This window comes from Rousettus aegyptiacus, unplaced genomic scaffold (genome assembly GCF_014176215.1).
Source record: "Rousettus aegyptiacus isolate mRouAeg1 unplaced genomic scaffold, mRouAeg1.p scaffold_m13_p_8, whole genome shotgun sequence".
Classification (NCBI taxonomy): domain Eukaryota; kingdom Metazoa; phylum Chordata; class Mammalia; order Chiroptera; family Pteropodidae; genus Rousettus; species Rousettus aegyptiacus.
The window spans coordinates 71,451,119-71,468,583 of NW_023416311.1; the positions used below are offsets into that span (position 1 = coordinate 71,451,119).

The following is a 17,465-nucleotide window of genomic DNA, read 5'->3' on the forward strand; positions in this document are numbered from 1 at the left end:
CCTAGACTTTTTTTCAGTATCTTTATCCCTGAGCTGGTGTGCCCAAGACATACCAACTCACTGGGCCACTTTTAGAGGCATTAACAGTTTGTTTCTTTTACCCCCATCAGTCATATAGAATGTCTAGTCCCACAGGTACCCCTGCCAGGTACTTTTGGTGATTCCCAGGAGATATCATGCAATTCTCATAAGCAAGCGGTCTTAAGCAAGGGCATCTGCCATTGTCTTCCTCCTGCGATCCGGTCTCTGTCAGGGATATCTTTCATTAGAATCCTAATCCCTATCCCATTATAATCATTAGTACTCTGTGAAGTCTCAATTGGTATTAAGGGTTCGTGGTAATGGAAACTTGATCTTTGACCTATTCCTAGAAATGGGCAGTGACAAATACACCAGGATACAGAAATGCCCCTTCCATAAATGGAGAAAGTTCCAAAACTGAGTACATTCCTGATGATGGTAGGAAGAAATAGTCAGGCCGCTGTCATTTGATGGATTCAAGTAGGATAGAAAAATAATAGAAATAATTAAAAGCCTAATTCCTTTTCACATCTGGCACATATCAATGTTTTTTAGAATGAAAGGACAAACAGTTCATTGTAGGATTTTATTCTTAATTTAGGAGAAAATTCTTTCCCAAGTGAGATGAAGGACATGCTTTTTCTTTCATAAGGAGCTGACTTGGATGTTTTCTCCTGAAACATCTGGCATATGGGCACACACACTAGCGTTGATGTGCTGCTATCTGCAGAGGAGCATTTTCACCATTTCCTTTTCTAAAAACATCTTTTTGACACTGAGTAATTCTTAATCTGAGTGAAGGCAATATTCTAGATCTTCCCTGTGGACCTTTCCTGTGGATCTCCCTTTCTCTGAATTCCAGAAATGGAAGATGCTTTTGAAAAACTAGCACCTTTTAAAAATAGTGACTCTGGGCGCCCTCTGCTGCCTACTCTAAGTTCTTCAGCTGTATACTGGTGCCAGAGCCTGGAGCTGGCCAGGGATTATTAAAAAAAAAACCTATGCATACACATTTATGTATGAGTGTGTATGTGTGTATATGTGTGTGTATAACATATGTATATATATGTATGTGTGTATACATATATATTTTAATCTTTTTTACTCAGAGGCCCCTTTGAGGTTCTGCAGAGTTGAATCGACAACATAAACCACCTCTCTTGAAAAGTATATGCATGTGTGTGCACCTGTGCTTACCTACTCCCTAGTATTATGTCCTTGAGCAAGTAACTTAACCTCTCTGAGCTTCAGTTCCTCATCTGTGAAATGGGGTAACAGGACCACATGGGGTTTCCTGAGGTTTAAATTTGATACAAAGTGCTTGTCCAGGGCCTAATGGTCTTACTATGGGTTAGTTGTTTTTTTCTTTTACTTATTTTATGTACCCTAGCATACAAAGCCAGTGTGTTAATACACTAGATGACCCACGCCCCCTTCTCAGGCTTTCCATTTCTCTGGGTCTTGGCTCCGTCATAGGTAAAACTGGAATAAAAAGAGTGACCAGTTTATGAAACGGTTGTGAAGTACTTAAAGCATATCATGGCAGACTATACATATTAACTAAAATCTGTCATTATAATTCACTCCTACAAAAATAGGAAGGCCCCATTTAATTATATGTGTAATATTATGCTATGTAGGCACTTTGGGGTAATACAAATGTATTGTCCTTCAGGAGACACTAGATACACTTAGGGAGAAAACTTCTTAACAACCCAAGGCGATGTACTTTACACGTCAAAATGAGCGACATACGCAATTGGCGCTACGCAGGACTGGACGAGGGCCTCCTCCTGTGTGTGTGCACGTGCCACTTATCGTCTTTGCCACAGGGTGATATGAGTATCACTCAGGACTTATTATTTATCCCAATCGTAATCATGTGGTCATTTGCCCAGGTATCTGTTTAACGTCTTCTCCTCTTGTAGAATGCAAACTCAATAGAACAGAGCAATTTTTAATCCCCTTGTTTCGACTCCATGTTAGCAAATAAAAAATATTTCAGAATTACGTCAATATTGATTTTTTGATTGATCAAAAATCAGTTCAGAAGATATACTTTGAAGTAATGCCAGGTAAGCCAACTTAATTCCTTGATCCATTTATGCAATAAAGTCAAACCATTTCCTTAAAATTTTTTTTTTTTTTTTTTTACTTCTCTGAACTATTTTCATTGGTATCAATTCACAATGACTTGGTTCACCACACATTTTTTTAATGCATAATGTATATCAAATTTCACTGATCATAGCTTCTGCCATTGTGATTTCTTAAGTGGGTATTTTAGCTACTGAGTAGATAGAAATGTTATAAAGTAAATTTGAATCTTGGGTTATTTTTGTCAAGTCCTGGGCTATTTGGCCATATGTTGCCTTAGTTTACATGGATACATACATATATATATATATAGATGATCCAGCCCCAGTCTCAGCTGAGGACCTACCATCAATTGCTGGAAATAAGTGAGGAAGCCTTTGAGACGAGTCCAGTCCCAGCCATCATCTATGACCACATGAGACCCTGAGTAAGAAGTGCCTGGCTGAGTCCAGTCAATTATCCTTATTCTCTAAGGATAATGAGAAATCATAAAATAACTGGTGTTGTTTTAAGCTATTAAATTCTGCAGTGTTTTTGATACAGCAATAGAGAACTAGAACACTGTCCTGATATCGACTAATTAAAGAAGATATCGTTTTGTCTCTTTCTCATACTGTGCTGTACTCACCAGGACAACTTTTGGATTCTGGAGCAATAGATATTTACAGTAAGTGAAAACAATCTACACAGGCACATAACAGGGAAAAAGATGTTCTGTCCAGTGAAATAGTCTTAGTAACAGAATAAAGACATGCTTTAGGCAAACTGCTGGAGTAAGTAGATGCTTTAGGCAAATTATTGAATGCAAAAAAACACCACTGTTCAAAGAAATTACTGAATTTTAAAGAACACTACATACTGAACATACTTATTCGATGGCTTTTTTTTTTTAGCCTTCAGAATTGTCTGTCATTTGGGGATGAACATTATACACATTAGTTACCTCTGTACTAAGCTGCCCTTCAGAAAGACTTCAGGCAACAGGTCAAAGAGCCCAGCTCTTGTGGTCAGCAAGACACTAGTTGCCCACTGCTCAGAGAAGCAGGGCTCAAGGTCACCGCTGCTATTTATGGGTCATTTTTTTTTTTTTTTTTTTTTTTTGGCTAATGAATGGTTGTTAGCTAAAAACCAGGGACACATCCACCCAGGGCATAACAGTCATTTGAATGCTCTTTGTTGATGTTGGAGAAGATAAAAGATAAGTTGGGGGACAGGAAGCGTGCCCTATTATTCCCCAAGACTTTGAAGATAGAGAAATCCAAATGTTTGTTTTTGCAAAACACAAGACACACAAGATGCAGTTAAGAGTCTATGAAGGCAGAGAATTTCCTTTAAGTGGGGCTACTAATGCTTCGCAGAGCATAAGCAAAGAAATTCTTTTGATATTTCTGAGCAGGAGGAAGAACTCATTTGTTTATATAATTCTTCAACTAGGGGCAAACACTCAGAATGCTACCACAGGAATAGCAATAGTTAACGTTTATATAGCACTTACATTGTGTCAGGGACAGTCTTGCTTGCTTTATCTATCACATTCCATCCTCGCACCAAGCCTAGGAGGTGAGTACTATTCTCATCCCGCAGCTAACAGATGTGGAGACTAGGGTGAGCCCATGCCACACAGTAAGTGTGGGAGCCCTTAGTATTCTCTCTCTGGAGCTTCTCCCTTTTCTCCTCTGAAGAGACACAATTTGGTATGATGGAAAGGGTATGAGACTAGGAATCTGGATTTTAATTTCAGCTCCACCTCAAACTAACTATTCCAATTCCAATAAGTCATTTCTTCGACCTGAGAAAAGAGGGAGTTAAAAGACTCAGATTTCTCCTCATCTAAAATTTCTGATTCTATGAGCAATTCTTTCCTCAGAAAGATTACGAAGTTAAAGTTAGCCTTGGTTTTTGAAGCAGCACTGAAGACCCTGCAGCATTCTAGGAAGAGGGCTGAGAGGCGAGAACGTCTCGTGGGTCTGCAGAAGTAGAAGGCACAACTCACCAGGTGAGGAAGCTCTGACCTGCTGTCAGGATGCATTTATTTTCACCAAAAAATAAAATATTCAGAGAGAAAAGAGAAAATGCTTAACAAATGAGATGAACTATAGGACCAAATATTTATGACCCGCATAGAAAACTAAGCAATACAGAGAGCATTATGTGGTTTTCATTGGCATTTATTTTGCAAAGCACATGGCTTGCCCATGACCAAGCAGAAATCATTTAAATTTTGGTTTCCTAATCAGTTCTGAGAGCTAAAGTCTAGTTTTGTTTCTGCTGCTGAGAAAACAAGACATAATCCCTAAAAAATTTTGGAAAGCTTTTTATTTCTTATTTTTTTAAGAAAATTTGACCCTACTGAACCTTAAATGAAAATTCAAATCAATATGCAGATTCATACGGGCACTATTATTTTATAGATGAAAAAATGAGGGCCCAAGTATCTCATTTAGGGTCACAGATAAATGATAACAGAATCAGTGAGAAAATCCTGGGCTATTTCCCAGCATGGTAGAATAGGCATTCGAACACTCTGAATTCAGCAAGGGTATAATCTTCAAGTAACTACTCCCCTGAAAGTTAGTCAGAGTTGGCCACTTTGTGAAATTCCTTCCCACTGTTGCTTACTGAGTTCTTGTCTGGTACCGGAAGCTGGAATGGAGACTGAGACCATGTTCCTTCCAGGATCCTCAGCAGTTTACCCAGGGGAAGCCTCCTTTCTGAGGGAGTTGAGCTTTCTGTTCGCTTGTATCTAGATCTCCAAAGTGGCACAACATACTCACTTCTCAGTTTGTATGCCAGCACTCAACGAGCATGGAAATTAAGGAGTAGACCAAGTGTTAATTAGTAGTGTCCACTGGAATTCGGTGCCTGAAATCTTAGGATGCCAATAACTGACTAGAAGCAGGCCCCTTCCAACTCGGATCCACAGGGGTTTGAACTTAAGGTTACTCAGCCCACAGGGACTGGCTGAGTGGCTGAAACGTCCGACGGCTGACTGTCCTCTTGTTCAATAGCACCATGTGGGACTTCCAGTCCTTGGGGGTATGACAGAGGAGATCATCCAGAGTGTAAGTGGTGACCTGGCCATTTATGTGCAGCTTCCCATAGAGCTCATCAAATCTGGCCAGAAGGGCAGGCACGTCCTTCACTTTTTCCCTCACTTTGGTCAGCTGGAAAAATGTAAGGAAAGCAAAACATTATATCTCTGCAAGATTTCTTCCTTGTTCTTTCTGTCCTCCAAGGAGACACATTAATGTGTAGAAAAGTACGGTGTGCACCTGAAGTGCTGAAAGCCAGGGTGCTGGGATGCGCAGATGTAAGACTGACTAAAAGGGACTCTGCAAGCTACACGCAAAACTCAGAACTAGTACTTGAAGACCATACCTAATATCTTGTAAAAGGGGGTTTAAATGTCACATACTATGTAATGAGACACACCAGGAAAAGAAGCTCAAACAGCAATGGAACAAGTTTGTCCAATTTAATAACCAGAGCAGAAGGCAGGACCAAATTCTCATAGGGCTTTATAGCACCTGGTAATTTGTGTGTTTTTTTCGGAGATTGGAATTTTTTTTTTTTTTTTAATGCTTTGTGTTAGGTCAGGAACACTTTCCATTCTGGCACTTTTCAAAGTGTATTTGGGGTGAGAATGAATACATCTCCAGTCTTGAGAGACAGGCGGAATGTGCAGATTCTCACAGGAACAGGTGAGTGTGTGTCCCTGTTGTTAGTGTCCTGTCAGCCACAGTCAGCTTTTGGCAATGGCAGACGATAAGTATGGGGGACTTCTGTATCCAGAGCACACGCGGCTCTACCAGCCACTTGCTTTTCTTTTACGTCCTCTTCTCTCTGGCCTGGTTTTCCTCTTCTACTTACTTCAATCATCACTTGAATGTCAGCTTTGGTGTTACACGTGGTAAGTTTTTTAGAACTTATTCTAAAAGCTATTAGAAGGTCCAAATTGGAACATAATGTGATTTTGGTTTAAAAAGCTGTATAGAGAACTGGCAGGTAGGAAAATGTGTAGACTGATCTGAAGGCCCCCACCATAAGCAGGATGAGAAAATGGTTTAGACTGAGTAATATATAGAAAAGATGGAGTCGATGTGTGTGAGGTATGTTTTGGAGGTTAAACTGGAAAAAATTATTGTTGAAGGGTGAAAGAAAGGGAGGATTCAAAGATATCTTCCCAATTAAGGGTTTATAACTTGGTGATGGTCGACATCATTAACCAAAATGGGGAGATGGGAGGACCGGATTTGGAGAGGGAAAATCAAGTTCTGTTTCAGATAAGACTAAGATGCCTGTGAAACATCTAAGCGGACATGTCAAGAAGTTGTTGGATATACAAGAATGAGACATGTCAGAGAGGTCTAGACCAGAGATGTAAATATTAGTTACAAGTATATGAGACATTTAATTCTAAAAAAATAAATGAACCCAAAATTAGAATGTGAAGCTACTTTCTGAACAATGTCATCGTTTTACTCAGTTCAATCCTTGTAAGTGATATAGCCTAACAATAGTTCTTGGTGAAGTTTAATTGTAATCAAGGTTCCCAACATATCCTTTGGTCATCTTCTAAATATACCATAATCAAATTACTGCACACACCTGCACAACTTCCTGTCACATGAGGGCTCCTCACTGAACTCTCAGATAAAAAGTTTAAGCACTTCTTAATGTCCTTAAAAAGAAGAGCTTGTTTAGTCCTCATGTTCAAGGCGAAGTGACTTAACGTACAGCTATGACTTCCAAAAGAAGCAAAGCAAAACATGCCGACATGGAAGTAACTCTGCTGCATATACAACATCGGTTCTCTTATACCGTTACAAAAATATTAAATGGCGTATTAGCAGCAGTCTACAACTTAAGCAGACAAAAAGATTATATTAAATTGTTCACTTAGTTTTAAAAAAGAAATCAATGAAGAAAAAAGCTGCTGTTTGAGTGGTTTCACTCCTAGTGTTACAGAAAGTCAACAATTCTTTTCAACATTCTGCTGGTGGTAAAATAGCACCTTATATACACACTGTTGGTACAAACACTAAGGAACGCATTTGTAAAATGCAGAGTTTTACAATATAAGACTCCACGTGCAATCTCACAAACATACTTCAAACTAGCTCAAAAGCTACCTGGTTAAATTGATCAATTCATTTCTCAACAAGCTGTTCCCTGAAGTGTCTCATAATACCCAGGGGAATATATTGAAGTAGAGGGTGACCTTTCTAAGTAAAACAGTCTTATAGGCTTTGGGAAATTTTTTTCAGATAAAAACAATCAGTATTTTTCTATGTGGAGTTTTTTGGATGCTTTAGTCATATAGCTGACAACATACTGATGGACCAGATCTAAGGAATGATTAACAACAGTGCTACTGAGAAAACTGAAGTTGTATTTGTACTGCACACACATGCACATGACTGTGCACTTAAAAACCAGTGCCCCTACTTTTCTAACACAGTCCAAAGGGTTTGGTAGGTCACAACCTATACAGAGCTGAGAACTCAGAGAGAAAGAAGCTTTAAATTCAATCATACCCAGTTAGTTTCCTGTCAAGCTCCCTTTACGATCAGGAAGAAGTGAGGAAAGGGGATAGGACTTGGAAGGCGACGATGTGGCAAAGGAGAAAGCAGCCACTTGACAATCCTGCCCTCTCAGCTACTAGCTGGGACCAGTAATACAAAAGGCAAAGGGAGGAAGGATAAAAGCAGGGGAAGGATGACCAACCAACAGGCCCCCTCGTGAGACAAAATAACAATAACTGAATCATTGCCAATAATTTTGCACTTTCTTTACAGTTTTTCTTCCCCTTTAGGTAATCTACTACTAGAGATAAACAAATTACTAAATTTCAAATGACTAATAATTCCTCTTTATGTGCTTAAGCCATCAATGTGACACACTGGTTCATTTGTTCATTTTGCTTTCAACTTTTAAAAATTGCTTCTTTCTCTTCATTTTCATTTAATTTTGTTTTAGAATTCTGCGAAGTATTTATATGGCTCCATTTGTTGGTCTATTCAGGAGCTAACACCACAATTCTAATTATAGAAGCTTTAATATGGTTTAATACCTGGCAGGTCTAGCACCTCTTCCTGCTCTTCTTTCACAGGTTTTCCCAGCTGGTCTTGCTAGTTTGTTCTTCCTATTAAACCTTAACTACAGAAAAAAAACTAATGGTATTTTTATTGGGATGTTACATTATCACATTAACTTGAGGTTGAGTCTTCCCATCTAAATACATGGTATGTTTTTTCATTTGTTTAAATAGGGGAGACTTTTTTTTTTTTAAAGAAAAGAGACACTATAGCCTATTGTTTGCTGATGAAATGATCTTCAGGGAAGGGGATATTAATGATGCTCAAAAGAGGGTGAGACAATCTCCGAATTGATGCCCTGGATGGGTCAGAGGGGACGGGCACCAGGGCATAAGTGGGGATCTGGCTCTAGAGGTACGTGCAGTCACCATGGCTTCAGGAGGGAAGACTGAGCATACAGAGAGAGGAGAAAGAAGGCTGTCAGTGCAGAAGCAGCTATTTTTTGATTGCTTCCACACACACATGCGCACACGCACGCACACACACTGAAACAGAAAGCAAGGTCATCATCTGAGAGTGAGGATTGGGGAGAAGGTATTAAAGGCGTGAGGGGAAGGGGGAAAAAAAGAGAGCCAGGAACTGTGAAAACAGTGTGGGAAAAAGAATAATGTAAAAGGGAAACGTTTTCCTAGTATTGCAGAGGATATAGTCTGTTAGAAGGAAAAAACTCTTTGCACCCACACAGAGACATCTTACAACAGGAATGATAGAGAGGCGCCCATGTTGAACCATCTCTCTAAGGAGGTAACCTTTTTGCCCGTCACCTTTAAATGATTTCTGCAGCAACCACGTACTCACCACTTCTTCTGAGAACTCATGTTTTTTCACAAATCTGGATACATTTTCCTCTGTAGCATCTGTTAGTATCTCTATCAGGGTTTTCAACATATTTGACTGGATATGAATCATAATCTGAATTTTAAAAAGATGCAAGCAAAAACAAAAGTGAGCCAGTATTCAACACTGAGAAATATACTCTGTACATAAGGCTGCATTTATAGGCATCTACCCTGTTTTCATGCTATTTCCTAATTCATTTGCTTATACGGTTTCAAAAAAAATGCTTTGAACATATGTCTGCCAGCCAAAACTTGTGGCTAACCACAACTTCGAAACTTTTTTAAGGACAGAAAGGGAGCAAGCATAGATTTGGGGCCAGATTTCCAGCAGTGGCAATTATCAGCTATGTGACTCTGGCCAGATACTTAATTGCTTTCAATTTCTTATTTGTAAAATAAGAGAAATATCTTTACATCTCACATTTTGAGTTACCGTGAACATTGAATAAAATACCAGCATGCAAGGTACCACCACAGAAGGTGCTCAATAAACATTACTATTAGTTTCTTCCTCCCTATTTCCTCTAGATTCAGAGGCTATGACAGACAATCTCATAAGATTGGCTCTAGGGCAATGATGCCTTTACCTTTTTAATTTATCTATTATTTTTGGTTAAGAAATTACAGGCACATAGGTTGCTACAATATAAAGTATAAGCTGGTTAAAGTATTAGTGAGATACTTCTATTTACACTGTTGCTATTAAGTTTCAAAACTAAGTATTATACTTGGCTTTCTCCACTAACTACCTTGCATTAGACAGACACAAGACAAGGGACAAAAAGAAACATATCTTCCCCCTTCATCACCAATATTCATTAGTACAGTTTGAAAAATACAGAAGAGTTTAAGAAAATGAAAATAACTTAGAATTCAGCAACTAATGTTAATCATTGCTTATAATTTCATGTATTATCTTCCAATATATTAATTTTCCCCCAAATTTGATTCTTCTTGTCAAATATTATACAATGAACATATTCTTTTAGCATTAAAAAGAAATTTTAGAACAAAAGAAAATCTCATTTTTAATGATGAATGCATAGCAATCCATCTATAAATAATTCATCAAATAAAGTAATACCATGCTTTATTATATTGATAACTGTGCATGTTTTTAAAAATAAACTTATTAATTTCTAAGACTTAATTCTCAGAAGTGAAATCATACAGTCGAAGAGTATAAACATTTTTAAGGCTCTTGATCCTTAAGAAAGGGAATTTTCTGGAAGAGATATTCATTTTTTTTTTTTATAACCAGCTAGAACCAAATTCTCTCAATAATCCATTTTATAATATTTTATGTTTGAGCATCAATGATTAGGATGAAGAGTAATCTTTGGTCCTGAAGAACAGAAAGAAATATCACAAGCAGACTAAATCCAAAGGAGACAATTTAAGTTCAGTGTTCTAAAACACAAGCAAAAATCATGAGCACCCCCTTTGTTGGGAGACAGCCCTCCAAGGGTCTCTCATTTAAGTGCAAACACTGACTGCCTTTCGGCAAACTATTTTCTCAAAGATGTCTATATAACCAATAGCCTGGAAAAGACAGACACAGTGTCTCATCCAGAGCAAAGGGCAGGCATGCTCACTGCCCATTATAAGAGATGTGGGTTCCCTAAATTCAGGGTTCCTTTCTTAAAATGTAAGCCCCTGTGTGTGCAAGAGGCATATAGACTTCTTCACGTCATCCTAGGAAATTAGGGCTCGGGGAACTGATGAAAAAATGCTAATAGTATGGCTACTGCTATTGTCACGAGTACTAAACTGTTGCTCACCTCCTGATGTCTGGCATAGCCCGCCAGCATCCATGAAACTGTGGCAGGCTAACCTGTTAGCTTGTTTGTAGGGTAAAATCTCCACTCTTCATAGTTTTTAACACCCTCTTCAATAAAAATCTGAATTTGATTGGCAGCGGTCTGTGCTACTGAGGGAAGGACAAGTCTGCCTTGTTGACTGTTTTGTCTCCAGTGCCTGACACCTAGTAGACCTTCAACGATAATGAATGAGAAGGGTGGCACAGCAATTTTCAAGGATAAACCTCTGAGAACGTCATGCTAGAAACTATTAATGATGTGCTCCTGGCAGATTTTAACTTTTCTTAAGTTTTCCCGATTTCTCTCCTTGCCTCCAGCAATTATCTGATTCAGAAGGGATTTCAAGAGTGAGGTTCAATATCTTGAAATATACTGAATGGCAATATAGATGATATGGATGATATGGATGAGGCAGTTAATGATGAAAGGCAAAGAGAAAATTTTAAGCTAGGAGCTTGTCTCAAACAAAAAGTCTCAGGGTGCAATTAAGGAAAGCTAAATCAGGTTACAGCATATTGCTTTAATCTTACAGATTTTAAACAAAAGGCTAGGAAAATTGAATTAGCAAGGAGCAGGGGGAATTTTGTTAAGAAAAACTATTATAAGAACACATACTTCCTGTCCCTCTGATTTTCTGCAGCCTCAGGAAATGTTGAAAAATCACTGGATGCCTTTGGCCAAAAAAAGAAAACAGAAGCCCTAAATATGCCAGAAATTTGCATTTCTTTTTTCTTTTCTTTTTAAGTTTGCTATCTCTGAAGCAGAATATCATAGTATGATAGAGACTGCTAGTTTTTTAAACAATATCCCTTCTGCTCTTCTTTTTTGGTAACAGACTCCCTAACTTTAACTGATGCTATAATGTATGGAACTCAAAGACGGTATTTCCTAGGTTTCTTTGCAACTAGGTATTATTATGGGATTAAGTGCTGGCCGATAACATGTAAATGCCAGTTTCTGGGTGAGATAATTTTGAAAGCATCCTTTAAAGGGGCCAACTTTCTGTCCTCCATTCTTTCTATTTCTTGATGGAATAACTATACAATGGATGGAAGTCACGTACTTAGGATAGTAGTTTAAAAATGTCACACCATACCTGGTTTTCTAATGAAAAAAGCAAGTAAGCAAGCAAGCAAGCAAGCAAGCCGGCCTCTAATTGGCACAGATACTCTTTTTGGAGTCTACATTGCCCCCGACCAAATGCAATTCTTAACTGACACACATGGGTGAGATGTTGCTACAAAGGGATTTATGAGAAATGAGTCCTGTCTCTTTTTCTACCTATGCAGCCTAAGAGACTTCCTAGCATGAGCCAGAACTTTAGGGTGACCTTAGAGAGGAGAAAGGGCATTAAAACATATTAATAAATAAATGATAAAAGCAGCAAAACTAACCACTTATAAATTCCCTTGCAAGGTAATTCAATTCCAAAAAATGAGTCTCCATTTGGAGACATGCCAGGTTTCTGGAGAAATGATCAGAATTCATATAGAATTAGTGGAAAATTACCCTGTGCTGGTCTCTGATACTTTCAGATTTATTTGGAAGTGGAAATTAATCCTTCGATATTGAGCAGCATGCTAAAGAGGGGGCTACGGTTCTTTTGGGATTGATGTGTTTAAATTCAGATTAAAAGAGCAGAGTCAATATGCATGTGGTTCGATGAGATCATCTGTTAAATCAGTACAATATATAGCATATATTAGCTGGGAAAATGGAAAACCAGACCCTCTGGGTCATATTGGCAGCAGGAGCAATTTCAATGAAAAGAAAATTGAGGGGGAATAACTGGGTAAGTTCAAATTCCAATTGGCAGCAGAAAATGATTTTAGTATAAGGCATTAATTTTTAAAGTAGATCAGGAAAATACTTCATTTATTTCTGCTAATACTGATGGAACAGACTCCATACACAGCCTATTTGTCAGGTTTCCATTTTTTAATAATTAACGCATTGCCCTTAAGGACTCCAAGAAGATGACTCAGCCTTGGAGAAGCTAGGGCCCATTGAATCATTTTTGTAAAAAAACAAAACAAAAACAAAAAGCAAACAAACAAAAAAAAAACAACCAAAAAAACCCTGCTCTAATAACAGAGACCCAGAATCTGAAAGATTATTAAACATGAGAATAGCAACCATCTCTTCTCATCATTCCTGAGGGAGATGAAACAAGCTTATATTAAAATATGACAAATTTAGATTTGACATTTAGAGGAATTTCCTGAGTGAGAATTTTTAAACAAAACTATCTTCAAGTTTTCTGACAATAGATAATTCTATGACCCAATTAATGGAGAGAATGATTCATATTCAAGATAAACTCAAGGTTGCTCATATAGTCCTTGCCTGAAACATGCCCATTCCACCACATTAATCAGCTGCCTTTCCTTTCCAGCTCTTAGAGAAGGAAGCTGTCCTGGCTTTCTGGCTAGCCTGGCTCGGGGGTGCACTTCTCACCATGCTGTGGATTTCTCCTCCTCCTATGAGTGGACAGCTTCACTCTCAGCAGGCTGTTTTATTTTCACTAAAGCATTTTCTCATTTAGAAAAAAAATCATTACCAGATTCTCCTAACAACTGTGAGAGATAGCCAAGGATTGAAATAGATGATGTATCTAAATCTAAGGGTGCACTAACAGCAGATTTGATTTTTGTTATCCAGTTCTATGTTTTCATTATTCAAGAGGAACAGCTAGCCCCAGTCTTCGGGAAAAGAGACACAACCCATAACCCACATCTCTGTAGGTTGGGGTGGAGTGGTGGGGAAATGCTGGACTTTGCAGACAAACAGATTTGTGTTAAAACTCTGACTCTGTTATTTAATTAACTGCGAGAACTTGGGTACTTGACTTACCATCTGAATATTCATTTACCACATCTATAATATGGAGATATACTGTTCTGACAGAGTCGTATAAAACGAACCAACAAACGTAAAGTATCTAGCACAGTACCTTAGCTAAATTATATTAAAACCCTGTCTATCTCACTCTCTTCAGGATCTTGGCACCAATCCTTCTTGATCCCCAGAATCTCACTTCCACTCTAGGAAAAGCTACTAATGATCCACATAAAACCCCTCTCACCACACTCTCCTGTAGTCTTTCCCTACGTGATGTCATAAATTGAAACCCTAGCAATTCGATTTCTGTCCAATCATGAAATGAGGGCACCTGCAGGCCACGCTCTCTCTCAGAAGCAGTTAGAGACTTGGGATATCCAGAGCTGTCCATGTTCAGTCGCAAGCAGAGAAGATAAAAGACGTATGGCATCTGCGGGAAGACCAAGCTTCCTAGTCTGCTTCGCTTACTGGTATTGGCTCAGATGACTTGAACTTCTGGACTCGGGACTTTTGCCGCCATGGCCTCCCAGAACTGCCTGAGCCTGTGAACTTTTCAGGCTGACCTACCTGCTGTGACCTGTAGTTTCTACTTAAGCACCCAGTCCTGGGGCAGGAAAGCATAGGTGACTCACTGCTCACTGGAGCTGATCAGCCATGGCAGGCTGCAGCATAAGAATGAAAATAGCTAATATTTATGAAGTGCTTACCATGTCAGGCACTATTTTATGCATCGTAGGTATATTTACTCTATAAGTTAGGTAGCATGAATACGAGGCAATTAGCACACAGGTTTCTCTCAAGTCTTAGTAAAGAGATTGGAGACTCTATCTTCCTTCCCTCTACTTCTACAGCCTTCTGTAGCATTTGTTCTATCTATGGCATTTAGTTATGTCTTATATCTGAGCATATTTACATTTCTCACCTATTTACAAACTTCTAGAAGAACAGGCATGTTGGCTCATCACAGGGGCTATAACTTTCACACAGAGCTCAATGAATGAAATTAATTAAGCCCTTGGGAGATCAAAAGCCATTGTATACAAACAAAAACCCCTACTCATCATTTTAGAACATTTCAAGCCTTACTTGAAACCTTAAAGAAGTCACTTACCTTTAAGTTAGTGCAGATTATGCTCTCTGGCTTCATGATTTGAGAAAAAATGGATACAGCTTTTTCCACCTGGTTCTAGAAGGAAGAAAAACAATCATACCCTAAGTCATGTGAACAATACTCTGGTATCATAAAGACCATTTAGAGATATCAAGATATTCTTGTTCATGGTGCCCCGAGATTTCAAAGCACCCCCCCCCCCAAAAAAAATGCTTTTTTGGTAATCAAGAATGAACATTCTACAAAATGAGTCCTATAGTCTCATGTTACTGAATGTTTTAACAACCTGCCTGGGTTCCAGTTTTTAAGACAGAGGCATAAAGTTGACATTTCTCCTTCTCCCACTGGAATGAGCATTTAAAAAACAAAACAGAACAAGACCGAGAGACAGAAATGCAAAACCCATCTTTGACAGAAGCAGAACATAGCAGAAACCTCAAGCCACAGAGCACGGCCAGAAACACTGGAGACGGAGCATGGGTAAGCGCCAAGAAGGCAGTGAAAAAACACTGCTGCGCATCTCAGAAAAAGCTCGCAAGATAGTTCTCAAAGGTGAGAGGCACACGCTGGAGTGCAACCCCTAAATTCCTATTTACAATGATGGTTAGTAACAGAGTGAATGACTAGTAACAAGGAGTTCTCTGAATCCTTTTCAGTGACAGAGGTGAGGCTAATCAAGGATTTATGTAGATAAGCCATACTTGCAGGAAGCAGTATGCTACTATTACAGCAGCAAAGAGACTTTTTTTTTTTTACTGAAAACCAATTCCATGCCTATTCCCCTTGGCCAGGGAGAAATAAAGCGTATGCATATTTGTAGACAAAACTCTACATTACATAAAGAAAAATCCTGCTAGTCTCTCTCTGACATGAATCATCTGCATATAGCTCTTGTAAGAGAAATTTATGTTTTTCAATGGTAAATAATAATAAAAATAACCAGCATGTGATCTACATAAAGACATTATAAAGAAAAAAAAAGAGAAAGAATACAGCAAAACAAAATAAGAAAATAACTAGAAGATGAAGAAATCTCAACAGAAAATGTTTCCATGGATACGAAGGACAAGAATTAGAAAATATGAACATAATCAAGTCACTCAGAAGTGGGAAAAAAAATCAAACAGGCCTCAGATTCTTCAGGGCAATATTCCATACTAAAAGACAGAAGCGTTATACCCAAAATAACCTCAAAAAGCAAGGGTTACCTAAAAACTTTATATTTGGCCAAACAAGGGGGAAAAAAAAACAGGCAAGTAATTTTAAATACTAAGAACTCAGAATACTGTTCGCTTGAAGACACACTTACTTCAGATATAAAGAGGTAACTGAAAAAAACAATAATAAAACAACTAGCAGTAAACAATGAACATATTTAAATACATATAAGATACAAGCAATGAAGCATAAATATTACACACCTGGACCATGAAGAAATGATAATACTAATAAGAGTTGGGAAGAGAGGGGAGAAAGAAGAAAAGAGGTAGAGAAAATATGCCCATTTCCTTATCTCTATTACCTGGGGTCAAAAAAATATCATTTAAAGCCGACAAGTCAAGCACATTTAAGAGAAAAGTGAATACTGTGAAAGATAACACATTAACCAAATTGAGCAGCAGAGAAGCTGCAAAATAAAAGGGTGAAAAAAGGAAAAATATTAATTTTACCATTACTCACAGCAGGAATTAATAGGTACTGCCAAAGGAATTAGAGGACGAAGAAAATTAAATAAAGTTATGGTTTCAAAGTAAGCTCTAGAGCAAAAATATAAACCAAAACAAAAAAAAAATGCCTAAGTTATTTAAAAAGTTATAAAAACCTAAAGCATAAATGAAACCTAAGATTAAATATATGTCTATCTATATAGATGGGCTACACTAAAAGAAAGACCAGCAGCACATTATAAAGCAAAGTCCAAATCTATGCCGTATATAAGAGATAAACCTAAAATAGAACAATTCAGAAAAATTGCAAATAAAAGAACAGGAAAAGGTGTATGTCAGGCAAATGCAACCCTAATCGAACCAAAGGGATGAACAAACAAAAATAGGGGTGGAAATATTAATACTAGGCAAGACTGATGTCAGGCAAAAACTTTAGATAAGACCAAGAAAGGCACTTTATAATGCTTCAGTGATAGATCCACATGATGATTTAACAGTTACGATATAACACTAATATATACAGATACCTCTCTATAGATAGATATATAGACAGACAGACAGACAGACAGAGATACATACATGCACATATATATATGCACCAAATGGCATTAAACACCCATAAGGAAGAACTATGGAAATAAAAAAGAAACAGAAATATATTCCTAAGACGGAACTTTCATTCATATCCCTCAGCTCCTGACAGGCTAAGAGTACAAAGCAATCCCCAGCGAGAGGCAAACTCACAGAGTTAAAGCAGTAGATGCCGGTAACTGTGTGTCCCTTAAGCCTTTGTCCTTCAATGGCTGTCTCAGCAGTGTGTGAAAATGGGTCACCCTGATATTTTTATTTCTAAATAATGATAAACAAGAGTCATCCAGCCGTATTTTACCAGCTGGGTAAATAACCTGGCTAGGTTATTATTTTTGCTGCCATAAAATTTCCTTTTACTACATATTAACTGTGTAAAGAAT

The 17,465-nt window shown here is 38.0% G+C and overlaps 1 protein-coding gene across 1 annotated transcript in view; it reads right to left on the reverse strand.

Annotated features, from left to right (window-relative positions):
• Positions 1 to 4,131: 4,131 nt before the first annotated feature.
• The window catches only part of PTCD2 (pentatricopeptide repeat domain 2), a 28,816-nt gene continuing 15,482 nt past the window's right edge, over positions 4,132 to 17,465 (reverse strand). The window contains 3 exon segments of the mRNA XM_036225258.1: positions 4,132 to 5,282; positions 9,015 to 9,128; positions 14,828 to 14,902. Coding sequence (XP_036081151.1) covers positions 5,058 to 5,282; positions 9,015 to 9,128; positions 14,828 to 14,902 — 414 coding nt within the window. The 3' untranslated portion in view covers positions 4,132 to 5,057.